The sequence below is a fragment of the Hibiscus syriacus genome, unplaced genomic scaffold (assembly GCF_006381635.1).
Source record: "Hibiscus syriacus cultivar Baekdansim isolate YM2019G1 unplaced genomic scaffold, ASM638163v2 tig00111848_pilon, whole genome shotgun sequence".
In the NCBI taxonomy this organism is placed as follows: Eukaryota; Viridiplantae; Streptophyta; class Magnoliopsida; order Malvales; family Malvaceae; genus Hibiscus; species Hibiscus syriacus.
Genome location: NW_024063201.1, coordinates 4,394,779 through 4,414,524, shown reverse-complemented (window position 1 = coordinate 4,414,524; position 19,746 = coordinate 4,394,779). Strand labels below are relative to the sequence as shown.

At 32.9% G+C, this 19,746-nt stretch overlaps 1 protein-coding gene and 1 pseudogene across 1 annotated transcript; both read right to left on the bottom strand.

The window, feature by feature from the left end:
• Positions 1-8,504: 8,504 nt before the first annotated feature.
• On the bottom strand, positions 8,505-10,708 carry LOC120172313 (probable indole-3-pyruvate monooxygenase YUCCA10). Its single transcript, XM_039179796.1, has 4 exons — positions 9,995-10,708; positions 9,694-9,927; positions 8,909-9,031; positions 8,505-8,811 (listed from the first exon to the last, which is right to left on the bottom strand). The coding sequence occupies exons 1-4, from the start codon at positions 10,610-10,612 to the stop codon at positions 8,641-8,643; spliced, it is 1,146 nt and encodes a 381-aa protein (XP_039035727.1). The 5' UTR covers positions 10,613-10,708; the 3' UTR covers positions 8,505-8,640.
• A 6,677-nt stretch (positions 10,709-17,385) lies between these two features.
• On the bottom strand, positions 17,386-19,530 carry LOC120172314 (annotated as a pseudogene).
• Between the last annotated feature and the right edge of the window lie 216 nt (positions 19,531-19,746).

Here is a 19,746-nt window from a genome sequence, read left to right as displayed (position 1 = left end):
TGGGAAGACTTAATACCATATGCGACAATAAATAATGTAAGTTAACACAAATACTATCATATATAAACAAGTTAATAATAGTAGACGTTTAACTTTGTTTGAGTTTTTATATTTTTAGGAGGCCAACACTCCATTACAGAGACTGACACCCACGGAGGCTGAGCTTGCCACTGATTGGTGGCAAGCTAGTCAGCATTTTTTTGATGGCACGAATGATGAGCAGCCTCCACTTCCTCCACTTCGAGAGCCATCACCTCACCCAGAGCCATCACCTGATCGACCCGACTATACACCTCTACAACGAGAGCCATTACCTATCCCGTCACATCATCGAGCCTCTTCTCCACCATCACCACATGATAGGCGACCGGCAAAGATGCCACGACTTCTATCTCCCTGATCTCCACCTCCACCTCCACGGGATGAGTCAAGGGAGTTACGTGATGAGGTCAATGCCTTGCGTGAGGAGATCGGTACTCTACGCGATAACGATGGTGCATGGCGTGTGGAGGTGTCTACTTTACGTGGTGAGGTTGCCGCTCTACGTGAGATGGTAGTATCGTTGTAGAATGAGGTTCATACTCTACACAACGAGGTAAGTTTAAGATTTTCCATATTTAACTTGATGATAAATTTACTCGTAATTTCACTTAGATTAACCATTTCACTTAGATTGCTTAGTAAATTTATTCGGTTGCTGCCAATACTACTAAACTGTTTATTCTTTAACACTGTGAAGTTAGTATTTGTCTTTGTTTTCACTGTTTAAATATCATGTATGTTTATTTACTGATTTTTGTATTTAATTATTTAGCGGCCCGATAAGGTGGATGCTTTACGTCGGGTTTTTCTTGCACGACGGAGTTTACGCATCAGACGGCGTACACGTGCTATTAAGTCTCCGTACACCCCAATAGTGCGAAGACACCGCAAGAAGAAGTCCGACTCGCCTGTCATCCCTCAAGAGTCCACTCCTATCGTTGAAGAGGCCCCTATCATTCCTCGAGAGTCCCCTCCCACCGTTCAAGAGGCCACTGTCATCGTTGAAGAGGTCCCTCCCACCATTCAAGAGCCCGATTCACATGGCGTCATATGTAAGATTCTTGAGAAACCCTCTGACGTGCCGGACATGATGGATGAGAGTTGGCTCTCGTATGAGTTACCGGCCAGTACCATTCCGATATCTGAAGTGGAGAGGAGACAACTACCGGACACAATTCTGGATAACACCCTTTGGGCTAAGACCGCAGTTGATTTTTATCTACATGAGCGGAGCCAGGGGTGTTTCACTGACATATGCAAGCTCAACGATGATATCTATTTGTTGCTTGATCGGTCTTGGTGGGGCGTATTATTAGGGGTCGAAGACAATGGCTATTTCGATGGAGGGGTAAGTCTTATATTTTTCTTATAGTTCAATTTGATTATTTTTTTTTAAATTTATGTAAGTCACTAATATATGTATTTTTTTGTAAAACAGCATATCGATGCGTGGGTGTCACGTCTTCTAATAATTAGGAAACTTAAGAAAAATAAAAGAAATACACGATATACAATTATGCCAACGTCTTTTAACGCCTTTCACTTGAAGAATCAACGAGATGAATCATTTGCGTTGGGCAATGGACAAGCTAAACTTTATCATGCATGGTGGGAGGTCGATAAGGTTAGTATTTATTTTAGATTGAAAGGTATTCATAAATAAGTGCGCAAATGAATGAATTATTACTTATGATTGCAGGTGTTTATCCCTGTTTTGGAAAGTAAACATTGGCTTCTCGTCGAGCTTCAACTCCCATCCCTTAAGGCAATAGTATATGATAGCATGATAAATTACATATCATTGGCTGATTTAAGAGATATTATTAAGGGATGGAGCTCTCATTTGGCTAAATTTTTGGATGCGATAAATTATTGGACTCGTTCTGGAAATAAGAAGCCAAAGAAGCTCAATATTACAGTTAGCAGAGACGAGAACGCACCACAACAAACGAAGAAAGCCAGAGGGGATTGTGGTCCTCTAGTATGCATGTGCTTGGAGCGTTTGACGACAGGAAGTACACATTTTCTACCTCCCACCGATAGAGATAGAGGTGCAGTAGGCTTGTGGTTTCGGCATTTTATGGCTAGAGCGATATATGCGAGACGATGCCTACCTGCATCCGCGTTATGAAAGTGTCCATAAACAATTTGTAAGTCAAATGCAAGTGTTGTTAAACATATTTACTCTTTTTGGTTTGAAAATGTTTGGTTAAGTAGCTAGAATTCAATAATTTGCTGTTTGTAGGTTTTAGATGTGTAGAAAGTGTTGTTGATTCAATGTTTGGTTTCTGCAGGTTAATCCTGAAGTGAGCTGCGTGAAATGGATGTATGGGTGCAAAATTTGATTTCATTATTATTTTTTGATTGTTTAATTGATTTGTAAAAGATGATTTGTAAATGTTGATTTGTTTAATTGATGTGTACATAATATTTGTACTTGTTTAATTGATTGAAATGTAATAGTTGATTTGTTGATTTCAATCTGCATTATGTTGAATGCAAAACAGACTATCGCAACGCGGAAATGAAAATCACATTGCGATTCTCTCGTTGCGATTTTCATTTCGCATTGCGATTTTCATTTCGTATTGCGATTCTCTCGTTGCGATAGTCATTTCCGCATTGCAATAGTCAATTCCGTATTGCGATAGTCAAATGAATGTCTAATAAGTGATAACAACTGAACTTATCATAGCAATGTTCAAACTCAAGTATGTCCATTTGTGATTTTTTATACCACCAGTTTATATGCTTATTAAAATCCACTTCCCGATAAGCTTTTACAGCCTTCAAGTATGTCCATTTGTGATTTTTTATACCACCAGACTTTGATTTTATATTTCTATACAAATGAACACCACAAAGTCCATGAAAAGCATCTGGGAAACACCTTCTAACAACGTTGTCAATTGAGTTTGTCCTATCGGATATGATTGTCAGATTGCTAATAGGACCTATGCAATCCCTAAGATGCCCCATAAACCATGTCCATGAATCAGAGGTTTCAGATTTTCCAACCCCGTAAGCTATTGGCAGTATCCCATTGTTAGCATCCATGGCTACTGCTAATAAGTTTACTCCAAGGTATCGACCTTTTAAATGTGCTCCGTCAACTACAATAATTGGGCGCATGCAATTAATAAACGAACGAATCTACAAAATCATATACACAATAAATATAATCATTTAAATGTGAAATGCATGTAACTAACAAAAATGAGTCAACAAAATTATATTGATTTACTAACCGCAGCACCAATGACGATAAACAACAACTCAAAGCGTCCATCTCTATCTGTTTTGATATGAGTTACCGGCCCAGGATTTTTCAGCTTTAAATTGTGACAATAAGCCGGCAGTTGGGCAAACGATGCTTCTGGCGACCCCCTCAACAATTCCAAGGCATAACATTTGGCTCTCCAAGCTTGAGAATATGAGATACTAATCTTGAACCGAGCATTCATGTCAGTCATAATTTCATGTCCCCGATATACCCTACCATTCAAAAACATTAACTCAGCCAGAAAACCACCCAACACCTTTTTGTTTGCCTGTCTATGGTGAGGAAAAACTTGGGTTCTTGAACATGTATGTTTATCAATAAAAGTCCTAACTTGAAACATTTCGTAATCTTTTATCCTCTTTGCAATCATACGCCACATACAGTTTTTGTCAATCATACACCTTGTTTCGAAACGATCTTTGCTTGATTTGTTAACTTTTAGTTGATAGCCATCTTCCACACATTTCGTATACAAAGCTATCTTCAAGTCTTCCTTTGTATCAAAACAATCATCTTTCTTGATACGAATAATTTTTGTGTAACAATCAACTGCTATCTTTACCAACTCTTCTTCCGGTATCTGAAGTAATTCTGACATATTCCAGTTATACTCCCGTGGCATTTTATTCGGAGACTTTTCTTTGGGGATTTCTTCTTCTTTTTCTTCTTCAGTGTTATATGAATTACATAATGGATGTTCAACATGTTCATTTACAGTCGTAACTTCCTCCTCATTATCATCAACAACATCTTCCTCGGCAACGGCTGTTTCATCATCAAAATTCGGGTATTGACCAATATCAAAATCATTACACGCAGGGTCTGTTTCTTCTTCTGAAAAATCATCAAAATCCGAGTATTGACCAAGATCAAAGTCCGGGTATTGACCAAGATCAAATTTCGAATACTGACTAGTACTCACAATTTTTTCTGTTGGCTCATCATCGTCTAACTGGTCAATACGAAAACCGGAATTTGGTGCTGAAAGTTGATTGGGATTTGGATTAGGGAAAGATTGTGGGTTTTGAGATTGTGTTTGGTATTGGAAATTTGGTGAAACAATATTTACTTGGTGATGAAATTGTGGTTTGAACCATTAAATTTTGAGCACCATAAACTGGGGTTGAAAAACTTAGTTGATTACTACCCGCTACTGACCTAACTTCACTACTTCTAGGGTTAACAACATACAATATAACATCATCACTTGAAACACTAATGTAAGCAATGAATCGTTCAACATCTTCATTGTCGGTTAACAAATAAACTTTACCATTTCTCTGATAAGATAGCCTAAATCCACTTAAGGGCTCTAAATTCAATTTATTTGCAACACGTAACATTAGAGTTTCATAAGTTAACTTTTGTAATGACAGTTTTAGTTGAAGATTCATGGGTAAAGACATATATTGTAAAACACCATGAACATTCTCTCATGACCCTCCAAAACACAAATCTATCCAAACATGATCAACATTAGATGATTTCATTATTGTAAATTAATTTACTAAACAAACGAACTGCGAAACTAAAACCTGTTACCGGATGGGAAAGGATGTCGTTGGATATAAGAACGGATGTCGCCGGAGAGAGTGATAGATGGAGATAGAATGAGTTGCGATTTAGGGATTTAGGTTATGAGTTGCTGCTGCTGTGTAGTTATATGCCCAAAACATTTGTGTTGCGAAATTAAAACATGTTACGAATTCAGAAATCGAGTTTCGAATTTGAAATTCAGTATTGCGATAGTCAGAATCTCGTTGCGATTTACGTATTCTCGTTGCGATTTACAGATATGCGTTGCGATTTACGTATTCTCGTTGCGATTTACGGATACGCGTTGCGATTTTACGTATTGTCGTTGCGATTTACGGATACGCGTTGCGATTTTACGGATACTCGTTGCGATAGTCAGAATCGCGTTGCGATTTATATGTTCGCGTTGCGATTTTCATATTCGCGTTGCGATTATGGAAAATCGTAATGCAAATTTGTACTATCGCATTGCGATTCTGGGAACTGATTTGCGATTCTGGAGATTGCGTTGCGATTTTTATTTCGCATTGCGATTTTGTTGGTCATTTTGGTAAATCTATAAAAAATTGATTAAAATCATATATTATAAGATATTTTTGGTCACTGAGACGATTTTCTAAAAAAAAAAAAAAAAAGTCTTTAAGCTAGACTCTCTCTCTCTTTCTTTCAACCCCCCACCAGCAAGTACTTACTGGCCCCCTCGACCTCCATGTACTCTCAGTTTCGTGATGACTACAAACGTTTTAACCATGTGTCCAATGAGCATGCAAATGGAAGAGAAGTGGACAGTTTCGTTTACATCGCCGATTAACTCTGCAATCTCTTCTTTGACTGAAATTTCAGAGAATTTTACTAACACCATTCTTTTCTCCTTTCCTCGGGAAACGTTAAGTACTAGGTGGTTGTTTTGGCCTATTCCATGCACGTCAATAGCCTGCAACTCTAGCTTTCTCCGCCAACATAATGTTTTGTTTTAGGCTTGGCTGCACCCTTACATGGTGGGGTTGATCATCATTGTTAAGACCAGTGATACTGCTAAAGCTGGGTTTATTATGTGTCCATTGTTGATTTGTTGAAGCATCACATAGCTTATAGCATGCCCTACATCTGGATTACTCACACTAACTGCCACCAGATCCTTCCTACCCCCTCCTTTTCCCAACTTTGAAATGCATGAAACCAAAATTCAATTAATTTACAGGTCAGTTATAGTTTCACAAACTAAATGGCAGTTTTTTTTCCTTCTAAAGAGTATCGTTTCTCTATCTATTTTATTGGGAAGTTATGTTGCATCACACCTAATTTAAGATTAAGAAACGGAATGGAATGTGCGCCATCGAAAATATTATTAAAAATATAATATTTTCAGTTAAGTGTAACTTAAAATTTTAATTTTTTACCAATTTTGATTGAACTGAAAATATTATGAGAAAGGTGTGCAACTGAAAAATGTTAATAAAAAATTAATATTTTAGGTCGTGTCCTATATAAAATGTTATGCTTTGAACAACATTTTCGGTTGTACTCCTCCAATGTAATTCCTTAGCCTTAAATTAGACTAGCATCCCTAAGACATTCTCACTTTATTGGGTTGATATTTAAATTATTTTTCATCACTTTTTTTTCACCTAATTTAATTTAATTTTTATTTTAATAAAAATCATATATTTTATTTTATTTTATTTCATTTTCATTTTAATCAAAATCGTTAATTTATTTGATAAGATAGAAATATATGTATATAGTTTTAATAATAAAAAATAAATAACATATCAATTCTCTTAAATTCTTTTCTCATTCAATTTAGTTTTTAAGTTTTTTATTTAATCTAAATTGGCTTTTTTTTAATAATTTAATCTAATATTTGACATTATTGATAATATTATTTTTAAATAATATTATTTTATCAATAAAATTGTAAGGATAGTGAGATTCAAACCTTAACCCCCCTAATAAGAGGACAAACATCTTGCCATTGGACTAGGTATATTAATATATTAAAATTATTAAAATAAAATCAAAGAAAATATTTTTTATGGAGTTTAAGATTCAAATCAGTAACATTTCATAAGGCTATCCAAATGATTAATTATCACACGAAAAAAAGATGATATTTTTCCACTTCATTTGAAAATAAGAAATAATTATTTATATTTTAAAAATCAATATTAAATCATTATAAAAGTTAATATTTTTATTCTTGAAGTATTAATTTTAAAAAATATAAGGAATTATTTTCTTATTTCCAAATGAAATGAAAAAAATTGTTTTATCTTTAATTTAATAGTTATATAAGTTAAATAATTTTAATGAAACGTAAATAGATTCTTGACCTTGTTTGGTGGTTGATTATCTGGATAGTTTTATGAAATATTACATGTTTGAATCTTAAATTTAATAAAAGTTATCTGTTTTGTGATATTAATTTGGTATAATTTAAATAAATATTCTAGTGATTAATATCATTAACAAGCTTAACTCAGTAACTAGGCGTTGGATCCCTTCTAAATTGCTGCAACTATATTTACATGCATACATATACTTCATCAAGGATGAAGTAGGAATTTAATGATAAAGTAAAGTTATAAAATTTTAAGATAATTTATAAAATTTTAGAAGGAATGAAAATTATTTATTAAAATAAAAATATAAAAAAATATTTAAAAGATATATAGATTTAAAATTTTCATGACAAATATCCTCCACTCTTCTCCTTCAACCCATCCATATACTTCATTATTTATATTTTTTTATAGAGATAATGTGGGATTTGCGCTCTTGTTTTTATGAATGTTGGCATCATGAAGTATTTATTGAATAAATAATATGGATTAGTTGGGTGATATTGACGCTAATAAATCAGTCATGTTATTTGTTGAATAGACTTATTAATTTTTTGTTTTAAGTTACATTCATTCAATCATATGTATTAGTTTTTCAACAATTATCTTCATCATATATCAAGTCTATTCATAACCTTTTAATTCATTTTCTCTATACTATATCAAAACTAGTTGAGGCATAATTTAGACACAAATTTGAGAAGAAGAAAAACTTAAAAAATTCATTGTAAATTCATTTTTTATGATGGTATATAAAAATAAGATCGTTTTTTAATGTTCACTATTATTGTACTTATCAATGTGATCATTTGTTGTTGTATCCTAAGAGACTAACGTCCAACGATACTTAAAGAACTGATGAGATGATAAATTTGTCTTAAGAAAATTATTCATAGGAGTCTTAATAGAAATTCTTCTTTTGTTTATTTAACTCTATCCGATTTCATGTTTTGTTTTAATTTTACTTTCCTAATTTTATTTCGGTGTGTTTGTTATGTTAAACTATAATTTTATTATTGCAGCGGTATTATATTATTACTATTAGATTATTTTTTACAACAATCTCATATCATATTTTACTACAAGATTTGCATAGCAAGAGTTGAATTTAAGAATTGTGTTTGGATCAGAGGAGAAGAGTTAAAAGCTGAAATCTTGGGGAAGGTGGTAGGAATTAATTTGAAAGTTTAAATTATAAGAGGATATCGGGCATGAGAAATAAATCTCGAAAAGTTGAAACGTGTGCAGCTATGAATCAGATCTGGTGAGATAGTAAAAAGGAATTTAAATAAAGGTTGTACTGGATTTGAAAACCATCATTTATGTGTTATCTGTCGTTCAAAAGTTTCACGGTCCATGACACGTTTCCCGTGAACAAATCTCACCTCAAAATGGACTATGGTACGTATAGAAAACATTCGACATATAAGGAAGGAATCATTTGAGAAGGGACTTCTTGATATCATTGGCTATGTTTTGTGCATCAGAGCTTGCCCCATACAATCCTCTTCTCGACAACCCAACGCAGTACAATCCGTTGTTTCCCTTCCAGTGGTTTGGAAAACTCGGTTTCGGAATCCCGTCGCCGTTCAGCAGGTAATCATCTCCCTGTCCCAATACGAAACCCCTTGTTTTGGTTAATCTTAAGGCAGTTGTTTATGTTGGGTTTCAATCATTCTTTTAAGGATACAATATGCATGGTTACCTTAAGCCACAAATGCGTGGAGCGCTTGAAGCCAGTGCAGAACACGATTGTGTCGAATGCATGTGCTTTGCCGTTGTCAAACACCACCTCATCGCCTCTTATACTCGATATAGCTGGCAACACCTACAAAAGGAAGTGCGCATGGGTGTAAAGATGATCCCGTCTATCCACGAACCTCCTTTAAAAAGAAAAACAAGTTCCCTCTATACCATTAACAAAGCAAAGGACTGCTAAATCGGGATGGACACTATGTTTTCTACACGTCTCGAATCTAAGTTATTTTATGGTCATGAAGAACTAATGTTATATCTCTCTCGAGAATAACATTTCCACTCGCTATCTATTTTGTCCCGTACTCTCACGAGGACAACTACACGATTAAACTTTTGACGGTCTCACTTAATTTGGTATATACAAACTTATAAAAGTTGTGATCATTTTATTTAAATCAGTCTACAAACACTATCATTATCAAGGTCTGACATAAGAAGTCCTAAAATTGAGATATTTATATTTCGAGAAAAGATTAAGAAGAAATTTTTTTCTCGAGCTCTCATCCACATTGCTCATTTTCTCCTGCACGCTTCCCCTTTTCTCTCTAACCCTTCTAGAGAAACACCGATCAATAATTATTCTCTCGATGGTTACAGCTCTTTGGTCAAACCAACATCCAACGAGATGAATTTAATTCATCAACAAAATATATATATATCCAATAAAAATAAGAGAAGTTTCGAACATTGAATCTTAAAACAGAAATGAAAGATTAAAAAATCTCATATTACCTGAATCTCCTGTGACTTGATCTTGCTATAGGTTCCTACATCAAAAACAGGGTATTTGCCATAGGCAACTTTCATGAAAAATGGACCCTCCGTAGGCCTGATAATCCCATACTTGCTCAAGTCCCCATAAACAAGTTTGCTAAGCATGATCATCAATGAGTCCACCACGTTTACGGGAACATACTTCAACAGATTCAACCCCAAATACACCATTTCCCTCGAAAGAATATGAACCTGCAACACATTTAAAACTCGAGTTCGATTTCAAAAATCTAAATAATCGGATCGGCACGTTCATTACCAGACTGCGAACAACGATCGATGTTTTGGCGCCGTGATTCGCAAGGTCTAACGCGATCTCCATGCCGGAATTACCCGACCCGACAACCAAAACGTTCTTGTCTCTAAACGCCTTCCCGTTCCTGAACTGAGTCGAATGAAGAACGAGACCGGGGAACGATTTCAACCCTTCGATCTCGGGCGTATGAGGGTTGCTTGCTTCTCCACTAGCCACAGCCAAGAACCTCCCTTTAAACTCCTCGTCTTCATTAGAATCCAAGTTCCTGGCCTTAACGATCCATTTCTCGGTCGCTTCATCGAACTCGGCCGACTCGACGCATCGACGGTACAGAGGGGTGATCTTGAAACGCGAGACGTAGTCGTCCAAGTAGCTTATGAATTGTTCTTTGGAGATGAACCGTGGGTACGAGTCGGGGAACGGGAGATGGGGAAGCTCGCAGAATTGCTTGTATAAGTGAAGGTGGAGACGATCGTATGAATATTTCTTCCAAAGGGAAGCGAAACAGTCTTCTCTTTCGAGGATGATGTAAGGGATTGAGTTGAGGTTAAGGGAAGCGGCGGTGGCCAGCCCTGAGGGGCCGGCCCCGACGATAATGACCGGTGATTGTTGTTCTTGCATTGTTATTATTATTCTCTCGGTTTTCTGGTTTGGGCAGTGCCAAATTAGACAGCTAAATTGGCTTCGAGGGCAAGGAAGGAGAAGGCAGTGCAAAACATTGATGTGTGGGGTAGTAGCTTTATACTACATTACCGTATAACACAAGTCAATATTAAAAAAAATTGATAAATTGTCTTTATTTATATGGATATTATATAGTCATTTTTATCACTTTATTTATGATTATTCGTAAAATATATTTTTATATAAAACATTTTCTTTTGATTACTCCATTTTATATTAGAGATGTGATAAAGATTTAGTTTATAGTAACTATTTTGTTTAAACACAGAATTCTTATCCTGTACATGCAAATAAAATATGGCCAGTAAGGTGATAATTAATGACAACCAATGATATTTGATCCACCACTTTAATATTCCCTTTTAAATTTATTTATTTTATATTGGTAAATATAAAGGCAGACCAAGATCGGTGGCTACCGCTTTGAAAATTCTGGTACATACCCTAAGGATAGATCTGGCCATTTATGTGTTACTGTCATTTTTTAATTATTTTTATATTTATTATTATAAAATGAGTTGGTATTATAGATTTATTGAATATCAAATTAATTAAAAATATTAAAGAAAAAGGGGAAAAGGGTATATTACAATTTACAATGTTAAAAGGTGACATAACTTGACGTGCAATTCAGGCCTTATATATATTTATGGACAAATCATATCAATAGCATAATTTGTATTTAAGTATACTATTGAGCATGCAGCCCCTGTTATATATGCCTAGGATTGGTGGGGTTTGATTAAAGGAAAAGAAAAATAAATAGCCCAAAATCCCCTTAAACTATAGCTTTATGTTTTATTTTATATATGTGCAACTACAGATTTTATATTAAAAGTTAGATACAAATTTTATGTGTTAAACTAATAAACTGGTTGCAAAAAGAAGTCTTATTTTAATGCTAAGTGATATCCAAAAATATGAAGTAAGCAAATGTTGTTGTTATATATAATGCCCAAAGTTGAAGCATTGCATGTTTAGGGGAAAAGCAATAATGAAATAAAAAATCTTGTGGCAAATGAGTAGTTGTACACTTGAATTTCCTTCAAGCTTTGATAATGATGTTGTAGCCACAATATTGACGATCCTTCTTTCAAATCATTTATTTTTTCTTAATTACAGGTGTCTTTATTTATGTGTTGAAAAGTTCATATTTGAATTAATTTTGTTGAGTCAAATAAAATTTTAAAGATGGTAATTTTTATCAAATATTTGATATATTAATTTATTTTTCAATTTTTAAACTTCAAATATTAATTAAATTGGAACAATCTCCTATCAATTGATCTAATTGCTTAATAATAATTTGCACTCACTTTGACAACATGTTTAATAGAGACAGAGGGGGTGTGGTGGAACTTGGTAATAGAGTTTGAGAGGTCAATTTAAACTTTTTAAAAAATTATATTTAAATTAAAATTTTCAAAAATTTTGAAGGATTCAATTTACATGTTTTCAGAAAAACTGAGATATAACTAAAACTTTTGAAATTTTAAGAGGCTTAATAAAAAAATTTAACAATTATGAGAGGAATTTAATTAAAAATTAATATGGAACAGAAATTCTGTGAGGGCTCAGTTAAATTTTTTAAAAAGGTTAAAAATTTAAATTATAATTTTCAAAAAAATTTAGAGTCGTAACCCCGCTAGTCTCTATTATCTTCCGCCATTGTATATACATACACGTAAGTTCCAATTTGTCAAACTTAGAGCTTACGCATAGATATAAGATGGAAACTAGTTAGCGTGAAAAGAAATTATATATATTTTAAATATACATGTGAAAATTAATTTTCGTTCGGACAATAAATTAGATTTTATTTTGTTTATATGTAGAAAAAATTACAAAAGAATTACCAAGTCTTGGAAAGGAAGTGTCGGGTTTGGTGTAAAACGGAAGCAAAGAAATTTGTTTTTATTTTTCCATCAGATTCTAACATAATATATGTTTTGTTTTTCCCGTGGTAGGTGCTCTTCTAACAACTGAAAAAAGGCAATGTCAATCCAAGGTTTTCTCGTGGGTCTTGTTTGTAAGAATAAACATGATGATCGCATGCAGTAAACTTCATCATCATTGCAGATTCTTAAACTACATGAATGTTCACTATACTTTTAGGGTGCTTACATATTGGTCATGCAACTTTTAAAATTTACAATACAATCACCGAACCTTTAGTTTGTTTTCAATAAGGTCTTTGATGTTACCTCCCATTAGTTTTATCTGACGTGACACTTTACTGTTATTTTTCAGCTTAAAAAAATTAAAAAAAAATATTCTCAAACGATATCGTATAAAATTTCGGAAAAGTTAAAAGGGTTTACAATTCTTTCATCAATCAAATGACTTTGATAAATTAGGTTTAATTTTGGTTTTCTTGTTTAAGCTTTTTTTTTCTAGATTATCAGTTGTTGGTGGATGAAAATGAGGGAGAGAAGGACTCGAAGTAGCAAACATAAGGAAAAGCAAAAACCTTAAATTCTAAATTACCCATTTCTTAACCCAACATAACTATGTACAACAAAACCCTCCAAACAAACCACCCAAATCACTAGCTCAAACCTTCTTCCCCTCTCCACGGATCTCATCTTTCTTAGCAAATCAACGATAACAACACGTGAACGTGGATTCAATAGGGGGTCATACCAAATAAAAAAATACAATTTCTTCTAAACACACACATGGTTAACGCACTCAAAAAACTTCCTTCCACAATTATTATTCGTCCAAGTTGTGCATAAGGTAAATGACATTCCATAAAACATTTTGGGATTGCAGTTGGTGTATTCATTGCTAGCTTCGATTGTTGATCAAACAAAAAGAATAAGAGAAAAGGAAAATATGATTTTTAGGGGTTTTAGTCAATTTTGAGTGAGGAAATTTTTTTATCAAGTTAAAATGGGTTAAATTATTTTATTAAGCTGAAAAATATCAGTAACATATCACGTCAAATAAAACTAACGAGAGGTAACGCTAGGGACCTTACTGAAAACGAACTAAACGTTTAGTGATTGCATTGTAATTTTTAAAAGTTGGGCATTCAAAATGCAAGCACCCTAAAAGTTCGGTGATCATTTATGTAGTTTACCCTAAATATGAAGAAACAATGCCCTCCATTTGTGGGATATAGCTTAAAATCATGAACATGTAGGAGATCTCATACATTGGCCTTGAAATTTGTAATATGTTAAGCCACAACCAAATAAAACAGAGGGAAAAAGTTGTTTTTATTCACATGTTTGGTCAATGAATTTTTGTGATTTTCTTAGTGTTATCATTTTGGCCAAACATGTTACACGAATTTGTCGCTAAAAAATTTAGTGGAACGTTGAACGACTTGTGGAGAACTAAAACTAATAAAAATTAAAGAAATTTTAAGTTGAAATAATAATAAAACTATTTTTTATCCCTTAAATGTATAATTTGTTATTTGATCTCTATAAAGTTTATTTTTTTAAAAATATTCTAACAACATATAATGCTGAATTCAATCCATTCAAAATAACCCTTTTTCTTTTCACATCCTTAATCATGGGTTTCTTTAGGTTTAACTAATCATTTTTTAGATATATCATTCAATTCATTTTTTTTACTTTAATTACTTGTCTAGTTTAATGCTATGTCTTTTGAGGTAGTTTAAGAAGCTTTTTAACTTGTTCAACTCTTTCTTAAAAGTCAATCACAAAATCAATTGTTTTAACTCATTAATATACAAATTCGAATTAATTAATTAATGGGTAACATATCGAGTAATTATAAAAAGATATTTTTTTTGTTTGTTTCAATATATTGAAGTATGCAATAGTCTCTTACCTAAAGGTTTAAGAGAATCATGAATAATTTGAATATTGTAAAGATAAAACTCACAAAATTATACTAATGAATGAATATACATTTCTATCCTAGTTATTGAATAGTCTAGGGAGATTACAATGTATTATTTGTTTAGAATATTTCTTATTCGTTAACAATAACTCTGTAGACATAAATGTTCGATATCAGACTAGAGAGTATCAGTACCCAAAGATGGACCTAGGTGGGGGCGGTTGTCCCCCTAAAATTTTAAAATTATCATATATTTTATATTGAAAATCTATTTTCCACCCTTAGAATTTTATAAGTTCAAGTTTACCCCCTAAAATTTTATAAGTTCAAGATCCCCCAACATAAAATCTTGTGTTCATCCCTGTTAATATCTGATGAACAATATCAATACCAAAAGTTTGATATTAATATGAGAAAAACAATATTGATATCATATCAAAATCAAAACAACCAATTAAAATTGAAGGGTTGTTTTATTTAATATATATAATGGCTCGTTTAAATAAAATGAGAAAGTTTTAGTAGTTATTTGCATACAATTAAAGCTTAAGCACTTATTTTTTTTTAAATTGTATATAAAGACTTATTTAAATAAAAGGACAAAGTTTAAAGCTTCTTTAATAATTGATATATTAGCCAGTGGAATATGAAAAATTCTCTCCAATTTATAAGCATTCACCCCAGTTTTAATTGATTCCCAAGGTTACTCCAAAATTATAGAATAAAACATGTATTAAATGGCATGAGAAGAGTAATTCTCAATGTTAAATTTTGCATTATCAGTGTATGGGATTGCTTTTATTGCAGGTTGTGAAGACTAAAGGATAGCTTAAAACAATCAACATGGAATGGTCACAGCGTAGTGGGGGTTATAATGGGCTTTTAGCTTCGGTTTTGGGATTGGGCAAGAGGGTGTTTGGTTCAAAGATTGAATCTCACATTCCCATGTTTGGTTGGTCGGGAATCTCATTCTCGGTAATGTTTTATTACCAATAGTAGATTTTTTGGGTATATTACCGGAAATGCCATTACCTCCCTTCCCTTTGGTATTGTAACATTACCGGCGTTTTGGACTAAAATGCCCTTAAATTATTATTTTTTTTCAAAAATATTCTTATTCTGTCATTGAATAATAAAAATTCTACGAATGTTAAATTACAAATTTATCCTTAAATTATTTTAGATTTACAAAAAAAAGTCTATAATTAAAATTTTATATGAAGTTCAGGGGTTAAAATTTTTTTTACCCTTTCATTAAACATTTTTTATATTTTTAATTTTGTAAAAAAATTATATAAATATTATAAATTTAATTTTTTAAAGAAAATATATAAATATTTTATAATTTGTAATATTATACAAATATATAATAAGGACAATTTGGTCAAATATACATTACAATAATCTTTTATTCCTTTAACCAAACACGATAATCTTACATTCCTGCTAAACCAACCAAACACAAAATACAACATTCCAGTAATCCTATTCCCTGAAAATCTTTTATTCCCACTGGTAATCTTACATTCCGTGAACCAAACGCATCCTAAAGAGTTTAATATTTATTTGGATATTAAAAATTAGTAATAAATCTAAAAAATTTAGTACTTTTTTTCGATAAAATAGATATGCAAGTCTTTTATATTTGTCTCTTCCCCTTAATATGTCGACTATATTTAATATCGTATTCAAATAATGAATAAGTATTTGACCACGTAAAATGTATCATATTATCACTTTAGACATAAAATTTATTATGTTAATATTAAATATTAATCATTAATCAAGTAATAATTTTTAGGACAAAATACATAAATGGCCCCCTATTATAAGATATTTTTTCTTGCGTTTCTTGATTATTAAAAGTTACAAATAATCTTCGACTATAGGAAATTGCTTTGTTAAGTCCCTTGACTATTAAAATCTATAAAACGGTCGCTCGACTATCAATTATGTTTTAAACTCATCATTTTTCGTTAAAAAGTTAACGATCATCCGAGTTGGACATTAACATGTTGACTAAGATATAACAATCATTTGAGATTATGAGATCAAATTTTATTATATATCAATTAGCAGGTTAATGTACAGCTCAAACTGTTATCAAAATTTTAATAAAAAAGACCAGTTTGAAACAAAATGAATAGTCATGTGATTATTTTGTAATTTTTAATAGTCAATGGACTCAACAAAGCAACTTCTTATAGTGGGGGACCATTTTATATATTTTGATAGTCAAGAGACTTAGTAAAGTAGTATCTTATAGTCATGAAACCATTTATATACTTTAATTTTTATCCAATTAAAAGCTATTTTATTTAAAATAAAATATTTAAATATATATATAGAACAGAATAATTATTCAATAAACTGTTTGCTACATTATCAGTCAATTGGATTGCTTTGATCGCATGTTTTGAAGTCTAAAAGATATCATGAAAACTAGATTCAACAGAGAATGGACAGCGTAGTGGAGAGTTATGAACTTATGATGGGCTTTTAGCTTCGGTTTTGGGATTGGACCAAAGATTTTAATATTTATTTGGATACTAAAGGTACAAATTGTTTAACGGCCCAATGAAACGGATGCTATCATTATTATAGCCTAAGATACAAACATAAGAGTGATCAAATATATTGCACTTTTACATAATTTTATATTTTAACAAGAATATATAGCATTTTCAATAATAAAAAATTACATCAAAGTTTAGGTCAGGGGTGGCTCCACAGTCCAGAGTCAAGGCATACTTAAGACTTAATTAGGATTTACATAGAAATTTACATATTACCCAACAAGAGTGATGATAATAAGATTCAAAATTGACCTTACAAACTTAAATTCCGGAATCTCATACACTTGTACCAACAACACTCGTTGGCATAATATTATGAATAATCATAATCTGGAAATAATATTATATTTGATAAACCAAAAGCATTCTAAACAATATGCTTTTACACCCCAAATACCATGACCGTCTTATTTGTGAGTTATCTCAAAGGAATCATTTCATAAGAGACTTGATATGATTGGCTACGTTTTGCGCATCAAAGTTTGACCCAAACAATCCTCTTCTGGACAACCTATTTCCCCTTTCCAATGGTTCGGGAAACTTTGTTTCGCAATCCCATCTTCGTTCAGCAGGCAATCGTCTCCCTGTCTCAAAACTTTTTGTTAACTCGAAAATAAATTACATGATAATTTAAAAATTTAGAGGCGAAGAACTAAAAGATTTTAAGAAACGAAAATAAATTATCAATAAAAATGAATATTTAAATTACATGATAATTTAAATTTTTTATGAAATGCCTGTTATCGTCTCTTGATCCATGACTGATCATTTGTGTTTTGTAACAATGGACACAATGTGCAAATTCACGTGACGTTGTTACCTTAAGCCACAAATGTGTGGAGCGCTTGAAGCCAGTGCAGAACACAATTGTGTCGAAGGCATGTGTTTCGCTGTTCTCGAACTCCACCTCGCTGCCTCTTATATTCGATATAGTCGGCAACACCTGCGACCAATGCATGCATGTATGCTTCTATAATCATCATCAATAACGTTCAAAATCTTTTTTTTAATCATTGCAAGGGACGGGACGGGACCATACTATTTAGTTGTACATAGCGTCCAATTCAGAAATTAAAAAGAAAATGGTATTTTTAATTAATTGATTTTCGAGTCACTGATCCTTCAATTTGATATTTTTATGTCAGATATGTATTAATGTGAAAGTCATTTTTTCCCTTCATTTCACTCATTTTTTCTATCAAATTTAACAGTTGAAGTCGCTGTAATTTTGAGAGACAACACGAGTTGAGCTTAATTTTCTTTTTGGGGGCAACCCAACCCAACTAGTGGGAAAAAAGGGAAGGTAAGTATGAAATTCATTGAAAAATAAAGATGGGATATTACCTGAATCTCCCCAGACTTGATCTTGTTATAGGTTCCTAAATCAACAACGGGGAACTTGCCATACTTGGCTTTGAGATAAAATGGACCCTCCTTGGCCTCCTAATTCCGTACTTGCTCGGCCCCCTGTAGACAACCTGGCTAACCATCCCCACCAACCAGTCCGCCACGTTTACCGGAATATACCCCGACAGTTTCACCCCCAACTCCAATATTTCCTTCGAAACAATGTGAATCTGCACACAAACACACAAAATCATTGGATCTAATAGAAACGGACATAAAATTTTATATTAAAGGAAGGACTTTTAAATTTTAAAAAAATGTTAAACTTCTAAAATCGTAGTGAACTAGTGAAGCGAAAATAAATTATAAAATATATAATAATTTAAGATGACTGCTGTCCCTCTTGGTATCTTTGTTTCCGGGCTGCGAACGACAATCGATGTTTTGGAGCGGTGATTGGCGAGGTCCAATGCGATCTCCATGCCGGAATTACCCGACCCGACAACCAAAGCTTTCTTGTCTCTAAAGCTTTGCCATTTCTGTACTGGGTTGAATGAAGAACATCCCCAGGGAAAGATTTTAGTCCTTGCATGTCGGCTGTATAAGGGTCGCATGTTTCTCCAGTAGCTACTATCAAGAACCTCTCTATAAACTCTTCGACTTGATTAGAATCCAAGTTCCTGGCCTTAACGATCCACTTCTCGGTCGCTTCATCGAACTCCGCCAACTCGACGCATCGACGGTATGAAGGATTGATCTTAAAATGAGAAAAGTAGTCGTCCAAGTAGCTTATGAACTCTTTTCTGGAGACGAATTTTGGGTAAGAGTCGGGAAACTGGAGATGGGGAAGCGCGCTGATTTGCTTGTCTAAGTGAAGGTGGAGACGATCGTAGGAATATTTTTTCCAGACAGAGGCTGAGCAATCCTCTCTTTCCAGAATGATGTAAGGGATTGAGTGGAAACTAAGGGAAGCGGCGGTGGCTAGGCCGGAGGGGCCAGCGCCGACGATAATGGCCATTGCTCTCTCTGTTTGGCATTGGCTGTGTCAAACTAAAATGATATAATGAAATGCCTTTGTGCGGAAGGGAAGCTTGGATGTGGGACATTAAGTTTGAAATAGGGTCGTAAAGAGATCACATCCTTTGTCATCTGCTTAAGTTTTATTTGATTAAAGTTATATTAATATTTAATTTAAATAAAGTTTGATTTAAGTTTTTAACAGTTCAAGTAATTTATTTAATACTCAATTCGATTTTTATAACATTAAAAAAATACTAATATATTAAAATTTTATTTTTTAAATTAAATTATTAATAGTGTTGATAT

Coding starts and splice junctions, on each gene's coding strand:
- LOC120172313 (XM_039179796.1), bottom strand. CDS start 10,612: ATGCAAGAACAACAATCACCGGTCATTATCGTCGGGGCCGGCCCCTCA. Junction 9,928..9,994: donor CGATCGTTGTTCGCAGTCTG/GTAATGAACGTG, acceptor AATGTGTTGCAG/GTTCATATTCTTTCGAGGGA. Junction 8,812..8,908: donor CCACGCATTTGTGGCTTAAG/GTAACCATGCAT, acceptor GTATTGGGACAG/GGAGATGATTACCTGCTGAA.